General features: G+C 45.2%; 2 protein-coding genes across 2 annotated transcripts; both read right to left on the reverse strand.

Annotated features, from left to right (window-relative positions):
• Positions 1-1,836: 1,836 nt before the first annotated feature.
• Positions 1,837-2,480, reverse strand: LOC122620986. Its single transcript, XM_043798693.1, has one exon. It carries the CDS (start codon positions 2,447-2,449, stop codon positions 1,982-1,984), a length of 468 nt encoding a protein of 155 aa, XP_043654628.1. The 5' UTR covers positions 2,450-2,480; the 3' UTR covers positions 1,837-1,981.
• Positions 2,481-17,036: 14,556 nt separating this feature from the next.
• LOC122620869 lies at positions 17,037-18,776 on the reverse strand. Its single transcript, XM_043798539.1, has 2 exons — positions 18,483-18,776; positions 17,037-18,420 (listed from the first exon to the last, which is right to left on the reverse strand). Exons 1-2 carry the CDS (start codon positions 18,657-18,659, stop codon positions 18,034-18,036), a joined length of 564 nt encoding a protein of 187 aa, XP_043654474.1. The 5' UTR covers positions 18,660-18,776; the 3' UTR covers positions 17,037-18,033.
• Between the last annotated feature and the right edge of the window lie 2,222 nt (positions 18,777-20,998).

Raw genomic sequence — 20,998 nt, forward strand, 5'->3', positions numbered from 1 at the left:
TGCCGAATTCCGGGCTGCAAAAAGAACGCCAGGCACGTCACTGCCTTACTCACCCAGTCACCCACTCAACCACTCAACCACTTCACCCACCTGAAACCACCCAGAAAACCAGCCAGAAAACCACGTGAAATACCACCCAAATCCAATCCAAGCCAAGCCAACCACCCACAGACAGGCAGCCGATACGGCGAAAAAGGAGTTGTGCGAGTGCCAAACGAAATCAAATCAAAAAGTTCACAAAAATGCCAGACCAAGAGAAATTAAGTTATAAAATTTTAAGGACTATGCGCAGTTTAATTTCCAAATGCCATGCCACCACCCACCCTCACCCCACCTCCCCCAAGACACACAGGTGGGCGGGGCGTGGCGGTGGCAGTGTGGTTTTTGTTATGCGCCGATTACCATAAAAACAAGCCAAAGAAAGTTGCGTCCTTCTGCTAAACCGACGCTCGGAAACGGAAATCAAGAAAACAAAAAGAGTGGGAGGCCCAAATGAAGTCAAAGCCTGGCTAAGGCCCGCTCCTTCAGTTAATAAAGTTAGTTGCGTTTGGCTTGACGGCGAAACTTTTGAGTTATAAGCGCGCAAATTATGGCTTACAACAAAGCAACGGCATTGCTTGTGGCGGCCAAAAGCAGCCCACAATGCCGAACAAAGGAAAACAATTAACATGACGAAGACACATAAAATTTCCACCCATCCCCATTCCCCATTCCTCTCGATCCCCAATCCCCATAGTTGGGTGCGTCGAATTAGCAGTTGTATTCGCTGGCTCGAAATGTGCGTCAATCACGTGATGGAACTAGGCTCCAAAACCGGCACAAATCCACCAAAGAAAAGGGGGGGCCAAAAGGAGGCGTCTCTTGTCTGCGTCTTGTTGTTTTGTTAATTTTAATACATGTACTTTTTATCGCTCGGCATTCCGCAGTCAAGCTGCTGGCTGAATTAAGCCATTTGTTAGCTATATCTGTGGCTTCGGGTTTTTGGGGTTTTTCGACAACGCCTCCTTCAATCCAGGACCTCCTTCTCCAGGACCTCCTCCTCTTCCTCGCTGTTTGCCAGGAGGCTATCAATGCCGGGGGCTACAGGTCACAGCACATCACAGTTATTTTCGTGCAAATGGCATATTTTTTATGGCTTGTCGCTGGCTTCTCGTTTCTACCGTTGTAATTAGACAAAATTGTTGACTGCCACGACTCCGCCCAGTGCCCCGCCCACTGAAAGGTAAGCCCCCCCACTTCATCCAGCCCTTAATTCCGCCACTCATGTCTGAGTCCACCAATTCCCCCCCAATCGCGCTTTTCCCCGCTTTTCCCGCTTTTCCACTGGAGGTGTGTTTGACACTTGGCGTGTCGGGACAGCAAAAGTATTATTCTCGCCCAGTGACCACTCACCGGGGAAATGCACTGGCAAAAAATAGGCACTCAACTGATCCAAGTATCTAATTAGGAGTTTACATTTATTCATAGAAAATGTTTGGTAATCATTAAATGCACAATCCACATTAATGCACAATCCAAATTTGAAAGAAAGCAAACAAGTAACAAGTTACAAGCAGCATACGAAAATTAGTTGAGACTTGTAAATTATGAGCTATTTATTTATCATTTTAAATTCAGCCTAGATTTTAAAATATTTTTTTAAAATTAGCGTAGAAGTTCATTCTTTTAAATCTACATTTTTCCCACAAGTATATAATTAAAATATTGGATTTGATTTAATTTCAAATGCTCAGCTCACTGATAACACCATCTCAAAAACCGATGTCATTTTTTGTGGCTAGCAGATTAGAGGTGTTTACACCGCCAGACTTATCAAATTGTTCACTGTGTTCGAACTTCGAATACACGGGCCTGATCTTTTGGGTTTTATTGTGATTTGATTATATTCAGCGCAGGCATATGCATATAAAAACAAAAAATTCCACAGGTATATAATTATGCAGCAAACACGTGTCACGGAAGCCAACAGAATGGAATGGAATCACCAGATCTCCCGACAGCGACCACGATGGTCGGGCAGATAGCCCGGCTGGCAGGGGAAGTCGATCATGGCCACCATCATGGGCTTCTCGGTGGTGGCACTGCCGTCGCCCGGCGACGCCGTGGCTGCCACAAGGGCTGCGTGGACCTGTTGCTCGTCGAGATCGACGCACTGGTTGGGCGTGCCCAAGGTGTTCTGGTCATTGGGACAGCTGATCCGGTGGAGGCAGTACTTCACACAGGGTCGCGGAGCCGGCACATCGGCCAACTTCTTCTTGCACTTGAACTGCGCCGAACAGTCCTGCGGTATGACGGGCACATTGTTGTTGATGAAGAAGGGTCGGCGGGGCTCCTCCGTGGTCGTGGTTGTTGTAGTGGTGGACTCCTTGTGGAAAATCCTGCCCAGAATGCCGCCCTGGACGGCGGCCACCAATAGGGCGGCCAGTAAGGCCACCAGGAACTGCTTCATCGCCGACTTCTTCGCACTGCGACACTCGCTCGACTACCAACAGTTTTCAAGCTCTCAAGTGCTCCGCTCGCCGGCCACGCGATAACCTCTGACCCCGCAGCCGCGACTGCGAGATAAACAGACAACCCGCATCCACACACACACACACACAGCGCACACACTCTGGAATATACGATTATTCGTGTGTGCACATTTAATGCCATACAGTTTTTCGCTCATATTTGGTCGGCTTTAAATTGGTTTATCGCCAAATTGAATTGCATTTGAGGTGAGCGATGGGCTGAGCCAGCCAGCCACACGCACATTTTGCCAAATTTGACACTGGAATTGAATTATCTGCATTCTGTGAACCGCAAAATTGTATAAATAAATATTAGTCAATTCGGTATTTCATACATGTGCACGCATAATTCTGCGCGCTGCCAATGTGAAAAGCGGGCAGGGTCAACCAATTTGCTATTTTGCTATTTTGGTATCATAGAAAATAAACGGGGCAGGAAACGCGCTTGATAATCACAGCGAGCTTTCAATGATATTGTCGATGAGCGGGTGGTTTGTAAATTGTGTGCTTTAGGTGGATTCAATTGATAAGAGTTTGTTTGAAACAGACATATATATGAAACACAATCCTCAACAAGTTTGGCTTGCTTTGCTTTTGCTCTTAATCATCTCGCCCGAGCTTAAGTTTCTCTTCGTCCTTTATGGCAAGTTTAATGCATATGTAGAGAGGGGAGGGGCAAGTTTTAGATAGAGCCCTTTGGTGCAATGTTATACCATGGTGAACATTGTCTTTTGAAATCGTCTGGGCCCCGGAGCCAAGAGTCCTTGAAAGCCAAACCTAAGTCAAGGCATTGCCAGGCGTCCAAGGAACATGGCCAACACTTGGAACGCATCAGATATCGCTCACTATCGGCAACAAAGCATCCGCATTCGCCTCCACATTCGCATCCGCATCCTTATCCGCATCTGCATGTCTTTGATAAGCGAAATGGCAACAAAAGGCGGATTGGCTGCTGGCACTCTGGTGACTTAGGCAATGGGCAGTAATGAAGCAGCTTATTGAGCTCGTCCGTCAGCTGGCTGCGAACTATTTGAATAATTGATATTAATAGCTGCCGAGAGCTGTCAAAATTAATTTGTGATGTGTTTTCAGAGCCAGATTATTGATGATGATGATTATGGCCAGGCCAGGCCAGAACAGGCCAGGCTGCCTAATGAAGGCAGCGGCTAATGGAAGTGCTCCGGAGTCGGACAATTGAGCCATTCCGCCACTTCGACAGATGCGCCGAGTAGTTGCGTCTAGTTATGGTAGTCCTGGTAGTCCTGGTAGTTCTGGTAGTTCTGTTAGTTCTGGCTGCTGATTGTCCTGCCGCAGTGGCATTAATTACACTTTGACTCGATAAATTGATTCGCCATGGACGTGCCGCAGCTCGAACTTGGACTGCACACCCATTGACGGGATGGGAAATCGCTTAATATGTATTAACATTTATTGCCGGCGGCGAAAGTTTCGCAGCGAGAGAGAAAAGAACGAAAGACAAGGGCTGGCCGGAAATTGCCGAATACTGATACTTCCGCCGGAAATAAGTTCAGTTCTTGTTGTTCACGCTGCTCGAGCTGTCGCCCCATCCTGTCTGCTCAGGAGTAAATTAAGTTAAGGTCCTTGCCACTCTATCTCTATCTGCCAGTCGATCAAACACGAAGGACAACGCCTAAACGGCGCCTCCATCTCGGCTATCAATGGCAACACATTTTACATTCACATTCGAGACTTAATTGCCGCCCAATCCCCGGTTCACAGCACTTTGCACAATAAACAGATCATAATCTGGCTAAAACTATCAATTTTGAAGTCAAACAGAAGGGAATATCTCAATCTCTATCGCCCAAGACACCGAAGGAGTGGAAAGCGACAAAAAACAAATGAAAATGCTTTACAACATAAAAACAAACTGGAGAACGGGGCGAAATCGGGACGAAATCAGGACGAAGTAGGGATGTCGGGATGTCGGGGCGACGGCAACGATGTGGAAGGACGAGCGAGTGGTGGCCGGGTGACAATGGAGACAGTCGAAATCCTTAGATGGGTTCTCGAGCTGCTGCGGAGGTCCTGACGACTGGGACGACTGGGTGTCCTCATAGATTTACGCACACTTAGGCAGCATTTACTCAGTCCTCCAACTTCAAATAGTCGTATAAATTGTTCGGCAGGCGCAACTGTATCCCCTTTTCAGCTTTTTGTTTCAGCTCCTCTCTGTCTTTGTCTTTGTCTTTGCCATTGCCTTTCGGTTCAACTGCTGTCCGGACGGAGTTTTCCACTGCCACGGGAGGCAGCTGGGCTGGGTGGTACGTAGCTGGAGTGGGCGGGGCACTTCCGGGGCGTGAATGAAGTGCCATGTTCTCACGCTCACTCTCACGCATTTGCCGCCGGCCCACATGTCGTATGAGTTTTATGTCCCTCTGTTTATATGACTGCCTCTGTGCGCTCAATCGTTTCGGAGACACATTTATTTGCCCAGCTCGTCGTCGTTGCTGCTTCTTTTGTTAGTATAACAAATAAAATTAGTGCTATAAACATTCGTTTCTCTACGTGGCATCCAGCATGGCCAAAAGGAAGCTCAATTAAAGTTTTGCTTTGAAATAGGTTAAACAACAGATTTCGTTTGAAAAATTTTAAAGTTATTACTATTTTAGTTACCCAATGACTCCAATTTCAGAGCCCCTTTCAACCTACACCTCTGACTTCTTCCTAATATATTTGTTTACACAATCGCAACTCTTTGCCACTTCATGATTTTTTTGCTTTTGTTGCGCCACCCACTTCCTTGGGGGATTTATTGCCACAGCGAATCCGTCGGTATTGGGGATCAGGATTCAGCATTCAGGGTTGAGGGGTCAGAGGAGCTGGCAAGTGCAGAAGGAAGGACCAGACAAGGACCCAGCTTGTATCCCATTTCCGGCTGATGACTCGGATGTTTGTTCTAGCGGCGGCATTCCACTGTGCTGCAACTTCGAGCGACTCGGTTGTGCCACATCGCAGCGATATTTGCACTGGCGATTCGGTTTAAGTATCTATTAAATGTGTTTTATATGTGCGACATATCGAAAGAAAATGCATTTGGCGCACAAATAGCCAGCGGGCGACATAAAACATAACAAAAGATGAGAGGTACACAAAGTGATAAACGTGCAGAATGTCGGTGGTGCGCAGTGAAGGGGTAGACTTACTGATATCCTTTCATATATACTATGCAATAATGCATGCAATACTCAAATTTTGTTGATTTTATAACACAAGATGGCTTAAAATAATTGAAGGAAATTTAATTCACTTGCCATCATATTATTCATTATTCTACATATTCAAAACGGAGTTTTAGAAATTCAGTTGTGTCTTCGATCCTTCCTTTCGGCTGTAATAAAATCTGTGTGTGTGAACTCAGAATAAATAGCATGACACTCTGCCCTTTTGATGACAATAAGTGGGCCCCTTCAAGGTTCCTCCCATTGAAAAAGGAGAACACGTGCTGAGGTGTCCTTGATGGGACATTTTCGGGTGCTAGTCGCTTTTTATTGTCTGTACCCTTGACAAGGAGCCACTTTGTTGGCCATTAAAATGGCAGCCACATTTGCGATGGGATCGGTGTGCATACATACATGTATATGGCCGCTGGTGTATGCGATTACATAATTTCAATTTTAGCCAAGCCGAGGCAGTCAGGCACATGATTATAATTTGCTGTTGGACAGCCACTAAATTGCTGAATTCTCGCTTAGTAAACAGGGAAACAAATTGCTGCGAATAAATTTTATTATTATCGCAATTGAATTGAATTTGCGATAAACGTAAAAATAATTCGCATGTTGCACATGACCGCAGCAGGCGGAGGGGCGAATCGATGCGGATTTGGATGGTCAGTCGGCCATCGTCCATCGGCACTCGGAAATCTCAGCCAGTAGGTCGCTTTTGGCCAGGAGCATGGTGCATCGAAATCGGAGTAGGAATCGGAATGGGAATGGGAATGGGAATGGAAAGCTGGATGCATAGCATGTTCCTGTGTGTTGTAATCCCTGCGAAAGCGATTATAGTTTTTGTTTGAATTTTGAATGTGCACACGGGAGTGGGCGGAGCGCAGGATCTGCCGCATTTACATTGATGCACTTTAGCCGCATTTTAATTGGATGCTAACTGCCTAACTACCTAGCTGCCCAGCTGCCACTGCCGCCCACTGCCGCCCACTGTTGGCCGATTAGGACGCAATGGAGTCCGCAGTTACTCTATTTCCAATTCGAATGCAAATGTTGCTGGTCGCCGGTGGAGCAGCGATAACAATGGTTCTGGTTTATGCCCGCTAATTTCGCTGGCATGCGGTAAATGGTAATAAGCGCACTTTCGCAGTTGCAGTGGCAGTGGCAGGAATGGCCGTGAACCGGCAGCTGATTGTTATTTATTTTAGTTTTTCCACAGGCAGTTTACAGTGTCCTGCAATTTGTCATTGCAGCGGGGCCATAAAATCAGATATATATATATTCGGATATACAAATATTCGGACGGCAGCTAACAAATTGGTGTGTTCTATGGCCTAACGTGCTGTTTAAACTGCACGTTGGCTGGCTTAAAAGCTAATTACATTTTATTTGCGCAAATATTTGGGCCCGCTCATTAGTCCGTGCCACGCAGGTTTGCAGCCCACTTTCTACGCTTTCTCCCCCAGCTTTCTCCACTTCACACTTGCCCGCATTCATGTAAAAATCGAGCGGCCATTCAGAGCTCAGCCTCACTTGAGTTCAATTAAAACCGCACTTGTACTTGTTTGCATAACAAACACACTCGGCGCACTCGACGCACTCGGCCAACTGGCCAAGCCACCATGCCACCATGCCACCATGCCACGCCACTCCAAGCCATGCCACGCCATGCCACGCCCCCTCGTGCTGGCCCGCTCGGCCGCCCATAATGCAAAACGAACGAACTCAGTCAAAGGCGGCTGAGCGCAGTCATTGTTGGCCATTGTTTAACAATTAACCGCAAATTGAATGCAATTAAATAAATAACGGTGTTGAACCTTTGTGCAAACGATGTAGGCACGTGTACGCGTCGCCGAAGTCGCTCCTCCAGCCCCTATCCTTCCTGCCCCCATATGCGTATGTATTTGTATATATGTATATGTATTAACCATATAGCGTAGTGTGCAGGATCCCTGTGTGTGTGTCCTTCATTGCCGGGCCAACGGTGAGCGCAGTGCAAACACACACAGTTCCCTGCATGCGTGTGTGCATGTGCGTTGTACAAATGAAATGAAATATTACGTATACGTCACGTCGGTCCATTGGCCAGCAAACAATCACACACACACACACACACACACTGCAGTTGCCTGCTGGCCGGCGTATTTGCCAAAGTTATTGTTGTACTCGATCCGCAGAGCACCAGGCTATTTGCCCCACCTATTTTCCTTAAAGGGGATTACGCATATGGAAACTGGCTGATTCTCTTATTACCGCCAGTGCAGTTGGAATCGCAGGGTAAATTTTCATATGCGAAACATAAGACGATGTGGTAATGCTACTTAATCCATATTTTGTATAAGGTTACACAGTATCTTTAATTTAATAGCAGCATTGGGAATTCATCATAATATTTCAATAAATCATCACTAATTTGGTTAATGTCTAAACTATCAGCGACTAAACGATTAATTACTAAGATATAATTATTTTTTGGTTGTGCTAGTCAAATGCTGATTTATTACATTCTTTCTGTGCAGCTATAGTGGCACTTAAAACACTTTTATTACTTTTAAAATGCAATAATATTTATTACATTTAAGAAGTGCTTAATGTCACACCTGATTCAACTTTCAGCAGAAGGTTTGAGTTCATGTGCATACAATTAATTCCAGTAATCACCTTCAAGATAAGAGATGTTCTATTATGTATGGAAAACAAGCCATTAGATTGATTTATTCGAATATTTATTTATTCTTTTCCAACACTTCAGCCTGATTGTTAACCCCTGTCAATTGCAGTGTATTTAGAACTTATTGTTACTGCATTCACCGTCCGAAAGCGAAACTCGGCCAATTAATCGCAGCACCCAAAGGGTCAGTCGATAAAAAGCCAGGACTCGAGTGCACTTGCAGCGCATAAATGAGTAGTTAAAAGATTGCCACACTCTTTGGACTGATTGATGGATTTGCTTTTGTGCCCATTGAGGCCATTCGAGGGCCAAGTGCCAATTGCCGAAGTTTGACTGTGCCCCCCATTTGTTGCGGCAGATGGGGCAGCTGGGGCAGGGGGCAGGGGCTGCCCAATTTGACACTTTTTATTGAGCTGTTTTGTTTTGTGATCGGTGGAAAAAATTTCAATTTGCTATCCGGCTGGGTTGCCAGGGACATGTGCACGCAATCTAAAACTTGTATGACAACGACACACTGCACTACGCTGCACTGCCAGCATTGCTTGTGTTTCAATTTGGCCCGCCCGTCGCGCTGATTGTCTATTTGCCAGGACCAAAAAAATCAAAAAACAAAAAAAAAACAAAAAGGAAGGATGAATAAAAACGGGAGTATCTAGCGTAGGGGGTATTTTGCAACTGCAAACAGGACTCACCGCGAAGCGAGTACGAAACACGACACACGAAACGCAAATGTTAAATGTCAGTAAGACATGCAAAGATACTGTCACACATTGCGGCCTGTTCGATGGCGGTTTGCCGGAAAGGATAATGCAGGGCTCCATTATGTTTGGGGACCTCGCATTGATTGACTTTCTCATACCACACACATATCCTTTTGAATCACAGAATGCTGCCGAAGGGGGGCGCTGTGCCACACCAAAGGACAAAAGGTCCTGGCTCCGTGTGTTATGACAATTTATTGCCTGGTGTTTGACGAAATTGAATAGCCCCGCCGTTGGATATTGTTGCTGGCCGGCCGACGACACATCGTGCCGATGGAAATTGGAAATTGAAAATTGTTTGCAGCAAATGGAGTGAGTGGCAGGCAGTGCCAAAGGACTAAGCGCTGAAAGGACTGCCGCTGCAACAATAGTATAATTGAATTGCCTGCCATTAGGCCACATCGCACCTTCACTTGTTTAATGATTTCTGCAGCTCAATCCGAGTGAAATTTAAATTTCCCCTCAACCATCACATGACCAATCCACCTTCCATTTTGTGCTCGTCGACCAGGTCCTTTCTTATTCATGCGCAACTTTCGCATTTCGACAAACAAGAAGTCAAATTGAAAAGTTTTTATTTTGTCAACAGCTGAGGAGCAGGGCGGAGATGTGGGGCAAAAAGCGAAATTAGAAGCCGCGAGTGGGAAAGTGAAACAAAGTTGGCATCGCAGTCCAATTGCCGAGTTGTGTTTCCAACTCGAGCTGAACAAATAGCGGCGCAAACTTGGGGCCACACATAAAGTTGGAGCAAGGATCTCATCTCGTTTCGTTTCAATTTAAATTGAATGTCTTCTCTGGAAGTGGATTACCACATAATTGTGAGATATCGATTGGCAATTAGTTGTGCACTGCATTTGCATTACCAGTATCCATTATCCATTATCCGTGGCCTGAAGTTGTGCGAGAAGGCAGCGGAGAAGTGATGGCCAAGATAGACGAGCGAAAACTGCAGCCTGCTAGGTAATTATTATTCTTAATTATCCACGGATGGCCAAGGAAGTTCCACAGAATTCGCTCCTTGGCGGGCCAATTATGCAAACGCTGGCTGGGATAAAACAAAACAATGCCAAGATAAGTACAGATTTTCTTCTATTTCGTTCTTTACTTTTTTTGTGTGTTTTTTTGACCCAGCCTTTGCGCTCGTTAATTGTAATTGAAGTTTGTAATTAAAAAGTTTATACGAAGCGCGGCGTCATTAAAAGGAAATGATGCCGGCTAATACAACTAGTGGATGCGAAAGGGCAACTTGCTGGTTCAGGTGGCATTAATTTTGATTTAAATGGTGTGTAAACGCTTTTAAACTTCCGACATTGCCGAGATTTGTGTGGCCTTCGTTCGGGGCACTTTATTTGGCCGCAATTGAGTTATTGGCCTCATTAGCCCGACAGCGGATCTGCTTCGACTAATTACCACTCTGATGAATGGGTAGGGCACCTTGCCAGGCATCCTGCGGCAGGACTTTCAGGACTGCTCCTGTCTCCTGTTTACCACCACCTTGTCAGCCAATCAAAGTGCGTAAACACCACACACACCACACTCACACACACACGCACTCGTGGGCACACAAAACGACGAGCAAACGGCCTCAACCTAATCATGAATAATGTGCCACATATTCACACAATAAAATCAAGAAAAAGGCAACACAAATATCATAACAAGCTGTCTGCCCCGCAGTTCGCCACCCCTGGCTTTTCAGCCGATCCTATCAGCCAAAATGTGACATGGGCCACGCGCGTTTGAGCCACAGAAATAGGGGGTGACGCACTGAGAAAAAAGAAGGCTTCACAATATAAAACAAGTCCTTAAGTAAGTCAAGAGGCCTTGCAAAAGCATATGCATCGATACATCATTAATTAGATTGTAGGTAAACTAGATTACTTAGATACATTTAAGTACATATTAAATTGTTCTCAGTGCTGCTAGGCAGACTCTGGTATTAAATATGCGTGTCATGTCCATTTATTTGGCTTTGTTGTCACCTTCGGCCATGTTGACTTTTCAATCTCGTCCTCCAGCGACGAACGGCGATGTTCGCCTTGGCAATCTGGATAATGTTGAGAACATATTTCGCACATCTGCCGGATCCCCGTGGCTTGACTTGATTGAATGGGCCTAGACCAGTTCCAGACATCTAAAGTGCACACACATGACTTGCTGCTCGCTCGCATTGCATCCAATCTGTTGTGTATGTGTGCATATTAGAAACGACGCGTTCTGCTTTAGGGTGAGACAACAACTGACTTTTTTATTTTGCTTTGCTGATCAGGAATGATTTTTGGTATACTAGGGTTAGTGTTGTATATCGTAGATATTAAGAGGATAAGTAGAGTAATTTCAACAGAGTGGTGAGATGTATATTTGAATTAACATATATAACACATCTCTCCCCTTAATTTAATGGCATTTTTTTGTTAGTATGGCGCTTCCTGAAGTTCGTGGTCTGATAGCGGTTGACTTCTTGGCGTGTCCGAGAGCTTCTACGAATCGGAATACCTGAACGGCGAGGCTGAGGATTCTTCTGAACGTTGGGCTGTGACTCTTCAGAAACTCGGCTTGGCTGAACATCCTGTGACGGTTCGGATATCGGATCTTCTTGTTGTGTAGCCGCTGACTGAGCTTCCAGCTGAGTTGTGGACTGATTTGGGAGATCAGGTGCCCACCAATATGTAGTGTTTTCTTCCTTAGAATCCTTGATGGCATCTGGGCCAAATCTTGGCTTGATTTGATTGATGTGACGCTTGATGACACCTGTTTTGGTACGAAGGATGAATAGCATATGTCCTACAGGCCGGTCGATGACAGCTTCTATCCACTTTTCCCCTCTTGCGTAGTTTCGAGCAAATACTTTCTGGCTTGGAAAATACTTCGTAGATGCTAGTGGCTTACTATCAGATTTCTTCTCTAATAGTTGGCTTAAAATAGTGCGAACTGGGCGACCGTGTAGAAGTTCTGCTGGAGATTTACCTTCTGCATTTGGTGTAAAACGATACGAACTTAAATATTTCGTAACGGCTGCTCTGACAGATAACCCATCTCTGATATTTTTGCCCACTGCTGTTTTGAATGATTGTACGAATCGCTCAGCAAGACCATTTGATGCTGGATGAAATGGTGCAGTGGTGATGTGGTTTATTCCAAAGTTCTTGCAAAATACCTTGAAACTTTCTGCTGTTAGCTGGGGACCATTATCGCTAACTAAGGTTTTCGGATAACCTTCGATGGCAAATATTGTTGTGAGTGCTGAAATAGTATTTTCTGTTGTGGTGGACGACATTTGCGTTATAAATGGGAACTGAGAGTAAGCGTCAACGCAAATTAACCACATTGAATTAAAAATCGGACCCGCAAAGTCGATATGTATTCTTTCCCAGGCGGATGTAGTGTTTGGCCAGCTAAAAAACTCTTTTGCAGGAGCTGGATTAGCCACTTTGCAGATGTTACAATCTTTTGCTAATTGGTTGATATCCTCGTCGATCCCTGGCCACCACACATGTTGACGTGCTAGTTGTTTCATACGTACGATTCCCCAATGACCATCGTGTAGGAAATTAAGAATCGTTTTACGTAGCTTGCTTGGAATAATAACTCGGTTTACTTCAGAATGAAGGCAAAGAAGGCTGCTGTTGAACGTGAGGGCAAATCTTCGGTTAAAATATGGCATTAATTCTCTTTCTACCTGTTCAGGCCAGCCATTGTAAACGTATTTATAAACTTCCTTTAGAATATAATCGTGTTCAATGTTTCGCTTGACTACATCGACATTTATCGGGCAAGATACTTCGACTATGTTATAGCATGCCTCCTCCTGATCAAATTTATCATCAGAGTTGACTGGAAGACGTGAGAGTGCGTCTGCATTTCCATGTGCGGTTGTCGAACGATATTTTATATCGTACTGATAGGCCATCAGAATTATAGCCCAGCGCTGGAGTCGGTTTGAAGTCATCGTTGGTAGATGCTTGCTTGGTGAAAATATCGTAACTAAAGGCTTATGATCAGTGATTAGGATAAATTTTCTACCGTATAGATACTGATGAAACTTTTGTACTCCAAATATAATAGAAAGTGCTTCCTTTTCTATTTGGCTGTACCTGACTTGGTGCACATCTAGAGTTTTAGATGCAAAAGCGATTGGCTTTTCTCTGTTACCCGGATGCAGGTGTGACAACACGACTCCTATACCGAATGAAGAAGCGTCGGTAGCTAAAACGAGCGGAAGGTCCTCGTTAAAATGTACTAGCTCTGTAGCGTTTAAAATATGTGTTTTAAGTGCTGTGAATGCCCGTTGCTGGTCTGTTCCAAACTTGAATAGTGTGTTTTTTCTGCGCAGCTGATTCAGCGGAGCTGCTACTTGTGAATAATTTGGGATAAAATTGCAATAATAGTTTACTTTACCCATAAACGCATCTAACTGTTGTAGATTAGTGGGCGGCTTCAATTCCTTGACAGCTTCTAGTCCTGAGGTATCCGGAAGGATGCCCTTACTGCTCACTCTTCTCCCCAAATATTCGATTTCTTCTTTGAGGAAGAAACATTTTTCTTTCTTACATTTTATACCATTCTCTTGTAGAATACCTAAAATTCTTTCAAGGCGAGCAAGGTGTTGCTCAGTCGTAGGCGCTGAGATAATTATGTCGTCGAGGTAATTCCCACAACCTTCTATGCCATTTAGAAGTTGCTCGAGATGCCGTTGGAATATAGCTGGAGCGCTGGCTATTCCATACGGTAAACGTTGGTACTGGAAAAGTCCTAACGGCGTGTTGACAACCATAATTTTCTTCGTTGCATCATCTAGTTCCATTTGTAGGTATGCGTCCTTCAGATCGATTTTGGAAAAATGTTTTCCATGGCGAATGGCATGAAATAGAGTTTCTCGCGTTGGCAATGGGTATTGCTCGATGTCCAATTGGGAATTGACACCTTGTTTAAAGTCGCCACAAATACGTAGTGCTCCACCCGGCTTGGGTGCTAGTACTATCGGAGATGCCCAATTGCTGAATTTAATGGGTTTCCAAATACCTGCATTTGTGAGACGCTGCGCTTCCTCTTTAAATTTGTCCATTTGTGCAAACGGAATCTGTCGGCTTTTGTAGAATTTTGGAACCGAATTTGGCTTTAAGTATATGCTTGCCTTAAAGTTTTTTATAGTTCCGATAGCAGGTTCAAATACTTCCTTATATTTGGTGCAAAGGTCAGTCATTTGAGACAGCTGTGCTTCGCTTACATTTGAAATTTGCTGAATTTCGAAATTGAATGTTTTGAACAAATCCAAACCAAAAAGATTGTTTGAATTTTCCACGTTTGCCACGATGATCGTTACGTTTGCTGATTTGTTGCCACACTTTGCCTCAGTGTGCAGTTCACCCAAAACTGGAATTTCGCTTTGGCCAAACGCATGCAAAATACGAATACATTTTGCTAATTTAGGGCTGCCAACTTGGCGGTATGTTTGCAAATTCATCACCGACACAGTTGCACCTGAATCCATTTGAAACGGAACGATTGTATTTAGAATTTGAACATCAATCATGGTTTTATTGATTTCAAACCTAGCTAATTTTTCCACAGTGTATACCGTTTGGATAGTATCGGTGTTTTTGTTTTGGTTCTTTTTGTCACTATTTTCCATCTTCATTTTGCACTGTTTTGACATGCATACAACAGCTATGTGTCCCTTTCTTCCACATGTATGGCAAATGGCATCACGAAATTTACATTTTTCGCGCATGTGTGAGTTTCCACAGCCGGAGCAAGATTTGAGCGCGATCTTGCCTCCTTTTCCATCCCCACTGTTACGGTGTTTGTGATTGTTTTTGTGTACGTAAACTGCGTTCATGTCTACTGATTTCTTGTCACTTTCCTTGATAACAGCTACTGTTTTCATTGTTGCCTCGTATGTTTCGGCAATAGAAATTACATCTTCTAGCGATGGCTGAAGCTTTTGCAAAGCTGCTGTGCGAATTGCGTCGTATGGCGTATGCACTATTATTTGATCGCGGATCATCTCATTTACATAGTTTAATGTACACCCTTCTGATTGGCATACAAATTGGCATTCGCGAGCTATGCCACGTAGATCAGCTACCCACTCCTTGTGTGTTTGTGAGTCCCGCATTTGCCGTTTGAAAAATTCATAACGAGCAGCGACAACATGCCGTTTTTGCTTGAAGTGCTCCGTTAACTTTTCGGTGATTTGTACATATGTGTGTGTGTTCGGATTTTCACTCCCGAATAGATTTTTCACTAGTTCGAAAACATGTGTACCTACCCAAGAAAGAAAATAGGCTTTTTTCTTCTCTTCGGCTAGAACTGAGTACGCTTTAAAATGTTGCGTTAGCTGTTGTAAATACGTCTCCCAATTTTGGCTATCCTTACTAAAACTTGGGAACGGCGGACACACAACGATTTGTTCTCCTGCTACGGGAAAGTTACGTTCCCGTTCAAGAAATGCTTGCATCCATTGTTGTTGCTGCTGAAGTAATTGTTGCTGTTGAGCCAACAACTCTTGTAAATTACTTTGATTCTCCATTGTTTTTTCGTTCGATCTCTTGCAATAGACTACCGACACGAATTTCTGTTTTTTTTACTCGTCGCCAATAATTGTTGTGTATGTGTGCATATTAGAAACGACGCGTTCTGCTTTAGGGTGAGACAACAACTGACTTTTTTATTTTGCTTTGCTGATCAGGAATGATTTTTGGTATACTAGGGTTAGTGTTGTATATCGTAGATATTAAGAGGATAAGTAGAGTAATTTCAACAGAGTGGTGAGATGTATATTTGAATTAACATATATAACACAATCCAGAACCAAAACCATATCCAGACCCAGCAACCCAAAAACCCATAACCCAAAAGCAGAACCAGAACCAGGGCCAAGATCCCCGAACTGAGTTCGCCAACTTGGAGCACTCATGAGAAAATATTTTTTACCCCAGTCGGCCGCTTAATCAGCATTTGTCAAATGAAAAACCTTTCACCAGCTCCTGGCCAAAATGACAATGACATTGCAGAGAGAGAAAGAGGCTGGCAAATGGCTTTCTCTCTTTGTGTATATTAGTCTGTGCATGTGACTGTGTGAGTGCGACTGTGTGACTGTGTGAGTGCGACTGTGTGACTGTGTGAGTGCGACTGTGTGACTGCTCCTTAACAATGACACCAAAATGCCTGGCATTATGCGGGCTGCTGGCTGCATTGAGTCTAACGTCAACTGTTTCTGTTGACAAATTAGAGCAAAAGGTAAAAATCTCTCCCATCCGGCAGACAAATGTGGTTCAAAAAGGAGCGGGGAGGGGGGAGATTTTTCTTGGGGGGTGGTAAATATGAAGCCAAGTGAAGCAGTCACCTGGGAAACCGGCAAGCCTGGGAAACACACAAAGGCGCTGGCAGCAGGTCGAGTGCTTTTCCCAATGCGAGGCTGGCAAATTTCCATAAATCATATTAACCCACATTTGACATTACCCATTCCGCCCTCCTCCCCCTGCCCTCCACCCCCCGCCCACCGCTTTCCGCTTGCATTGTTTGCCTAAAAGTTTTCATTTTGCACATTTGGCATAGTTTCGCCTTCCACTCAACTTTGTGTGCAGCTTCCTTTCTTGAGCTCGAGCTTGAGCTTGTTGCACTTAAAAATTTCCCCGAAGTTGTCAGGCCAGAAAAAGGTTTTTCAGGGCCAACGTTCGTAATGAATATCGAAGCTTTTACCCTGTGAAAAGTCCTGTTCAACGCTGAGTGCAGCTAAATAATTTGGGCTAAGTAAATTTTGATGATTCACCTTTACGCGGCGCAGAGAATGTGTTTTAATTTTCGCCGCTTCAAGCTTCCAGGAATCACATGCATTTTGTATTCTAATTACGCCCCAACGAATTGGAAAACAAAATACCCAGCAGAATCACATGCTCAAGACTTTCGATGGTGGCCTTTGTGGGGTCATAAATCATTTTTATTGCTGCCACTTAAAAAACCATTGTGTTGCAATAAAGTCGCCGTAGTAAAACACGGACATTTGCTACGAGAGCACAGCACTGTGAGTTGGGCCCACAAAAACCGAACGCTGACCTCCTACTGGAGTCCTTAAGTCCTAGAGTGGTTATCCTGGCCGCAGGAGGAGCCTAATTGAATCGGGATGTCTGGCGGCTGCGGCTTGCGTCATTAGTTTTAATTTCTATTTGGGGATTGTGGGCTTGCAAGATCTGAAGCCACGGCGCAAAGCTTCCCGGGTAATTATGCAATCTCATTTTGGCATGACCTCCAACGCGAATACTGCTTGCATGTCCTTTTGTGCCAGGACTCTCACGTCAAGACTTCATGCGGCCTTCTGGCATTACAAATTGCCGCCGTACGCGAGCTAATGCTTTGCTATTTGTACAAAATGCTAATTTGATTTATCCGCATTTCATTTTTATGAGGCCTCGCTTGTTTTGCGTCACATTGAATCCATTTTTTAGCTTTTTTTTTAGCTGACTCGCGTGCCGTCACCGAGGTGAATGTAAATATTAAATGGAAAGCGGCGCATATTCCACATCTTTGGCCAGGACGAATGACGAGTAGGCGAAGGCCGGCTCGCAATTAGGATAATCGTCGGCGGGAAATGTTAATTTAAATGTGAATGATTGTGGCTCTGTTTTCTGCTTGCTGTTTATATTCCAGTTCCTCATTCTGCTCCTCCTGCTGCTCCTGCTTCTCCTGCTCCTGCTGCTCCCGCTCCTCCTTGCTGCTGCTCTGGACATTCGTGCCGCCGGTTGCGTGATGGAGTACATGTGTTTGGGCGCGGAACTCACGGCGATTGTGTAACCGCTTGGCTAAGCTTGATTCCGAATTGGATTCTCACGTGACAGGCGGCCATGCGTGGGGCATTGATTGAGTGAAGTGGGTGACATGATGACTGTACTGTAAGATGCCTGCTACAAGTCCATGTTGAAGATGCCACGCTGCTCCACGTTCATATCGCTCCACGCACTGACAGCCTCTTTCACCGCCAAGGACTTTGGCATTTCGCGATGGATCTCATGGTAGAACTCCATGAAGTTCAGAAAGCCATTCGAGGGTAGCAAACTTTCCCTAACTAGCTCATTCTTCGAGTTCCTCTTAATGCCGGAGATGGGAGTCCTGCTGCCGATTAGCGGCTTATGAGCAGTGACATTATCGCGAGCTCGTCGCTGAGGAACTCTCTTCGCCTGGGGATTCTTTTTAACCACCTTTTTACGAGCCACCACTTTCTTCGTGATCTTTTTGGCCTTCTTAGGAGCCACCCGCTTGGGCGCACCCATTATGATCTCGGTTGCGGAACCCTTTTATAAAGTGTGGTAGTGTATATGAATAGGGATCTTATTGTTTCAGCTACTCCACTTACCATGTGAGCATATCGATTCCGCTGAGCCGGCGAGAACGTGCCCCAAACACGAGCTGCATTCAAGAATGCATCATTGGAAGGCATCTGCCTGTGCTGGTTTCTGTAGAGTTTCAGGAAGTTTCTGTAGGCGACGATGGACTCTCTGGCCTCGACTGATCTACTTATGGCGTGACCCATTGCGGAAAACTTGAGATTTAGTTAGAAAATATATAAAGGAATCCAATGTGGATGCACGAGTTTATTTTGTATAAACACAAATTTAGAGCTCTTTGACACAAAAGGCCATGTTTAGAGTCATGAAAATAAAATACTTGTACAATACAATATACATATAAAATACCTTTACTTGTACAAATAAATAATATAATAAACAATATTCGTTTGCTTGCATAATCTTGAATAAGCAATGTGGATTCATAAGTTGTTTTGATTTAAAATGTGGCAAAGTGAGAACATGCTTTAATCATTTAGCAGCAGCCAAAATTGGTTTCCGATGAATAAATATGAACAACAATACTGTCTGCCCGATTCCGACGACTTTGCTGAGTAGAGTAAGCCACAACATGAACACGGCACACTTTTCATAATTAAAGAGCTTCCTGCTACAAACATTGGTGATTGTGAGCGGTTCCCTGCCGCACAACTCCTTCTTGCCAATCTTATCGCTTGGCTAACGAACTAACGCCATTAGCCAACGCGGCCAGTGCGACAACCACTGACCAGCTACGTCATAAAAAAAGGGCAACAACCCACCATTAGGCTTTTGGTCAAGTGGCGGGAGGGGAAGGACTGGTGGCAGGACTCGGGCCACGACGAGGTGAAGCCTAATGAAATTCCATGGAAACATGGAAACATGTTCTCGCCTGATAAGCAGCCATTGGTCAATTGGCCAGTGGAGGGAGGAGCGAGGAGGGAGTGGGGATTGGGGCAGATCGCCTCCAAATGTGCACCACACAGGCAAGCCGGAGGAAGCGAGCGTGACGCGGTACGCAAAACGCAAGCCAACTCGCCGCACGAAATATGAAAAACTGCAGGGGCGAAAAGTCAATGTCATTTGCAATGCAGCTCTGTAAATTATTTTACATGGCCGACTTAAGGCCAAAAAGTGAATGGAGTGAGTTGGCTGTGGCTTTAAGGACAAGAACCGCGGCTGAAACTCAGCCAGGTTGAGCCGCACTTGGCCGAATCTCCGCTAGGTGGAGCTGCAGCAGCTTGCAGTTTAACTGCACTGCGAGAAAGTTGCCAGGCCTCTGTATAATACCTTGTACTGATGCTTTGGTTTTAATAACAAGACTCCTTTTTCCTTCTAATCTACCCATTGTATGTGTTCTGGAGCGTAAAGTAACTACCAGCTTATTGTTTCCAGTGTAAGTCCACGTGTTTCACCACGCCTGTTCCAACTTTCTGGCATTTATCTCCGTGAAAAGAAATCGCTCAACGCCGCGCGGTCGGCGGGGATTCTTTGTCTTAGCCAGGAGCTGCCAGGCTGGTGGCTGGAAGGACGAAGGAGTGGCCATCGCAAAGCAGCGTTTCCGCCGCGTATTCCTGTGCAGCGGCGAGTCCTGGTAAGGAGGATGACAGGACGTGGGGGGCAGGAGGATTCAGATGGTCCGCCTCTGCTTTGGCTTTGGCTTTGTGTATGCAAACAAAGTGCGAGATAAACTTTTGTTCTGCCTGAACTTTGTCGCGGCTTCGAGTTCGAGTTCGGGTGGCTTCTGCAGCTGCCGCGTTTTGCTGTGGCTGTTTTCGCATTATAATTTCAGCTCGCTCTCGCACAATTCCCGTATTTTGCCGTATTTTGCCGTCTCTTTGTACGCGCTTTATGAAAATGAGTTAAACATAATACAAATCTCTGGGGCGAGTTTGGGAAATTGTTTTTAAATTTCACCAGGAGGCCCCCTAATTCTCGCTCTGCACATTTAGGTTTTGTGTCACACGCGCGAGGCGACGGAATTGAAAATGCCAGAAACAATATGTCATTAGAATATAAATTGAAATTGACGGGCCAACTTGTTTGCCTTTCGTCGGCATTTCTTTTGCGGCACGCAGACAGGGTAACTGTCATTGGTTTTGCATGTTGCAGGTTGATTAAAAAACTATACGAGAGTGTTTTTCGCTCCACTCACGTGCCGCACGCAGATGGAGGCGAAAATTATCCGCTCACAGATGTGGTGGCTTCTGTGGCAGGCAGCAGAAATGCCGGCAATCCTGCGAGGGACACAAGGAGGCACCAGGAGGCACTGGGTGCCAGGCCATAGACATACTTTTCCAATTTACCCCCACCACCGCTGCTGCGGACTGTGCGAAATGAGCCACTCAAAGCAATCAGGCAGATACATCTCTGGCCCCACCCAATCACTCAGCCTGACTGCCCCACTCACCCACTCCCGCACTCCACCACTGCGACCTCCAGTTTCCGGCCGAGCAGCCCATCCCGGAATCCTCACCAGCCATCAGCGCCATGAATTATGCAAATCTCTTGCGGCCAACTCAACGCAGAGCAGAGCAGAGGCGGT

This window comes from Drosophila teissieri, chromosome 3R, assembly GCF_016746235.2.
Source record: "Drosophila teissieri strain GT53w chromosome 3R, Prin_Dtei_1.1, whole genome shotgun sequence".
Lineage (NCBI taxonomy): Eukaryota > Metazoa > Arthropoda > Insecta > Diptera > Drosophilidae > Drosophila > Drosophila teissieri.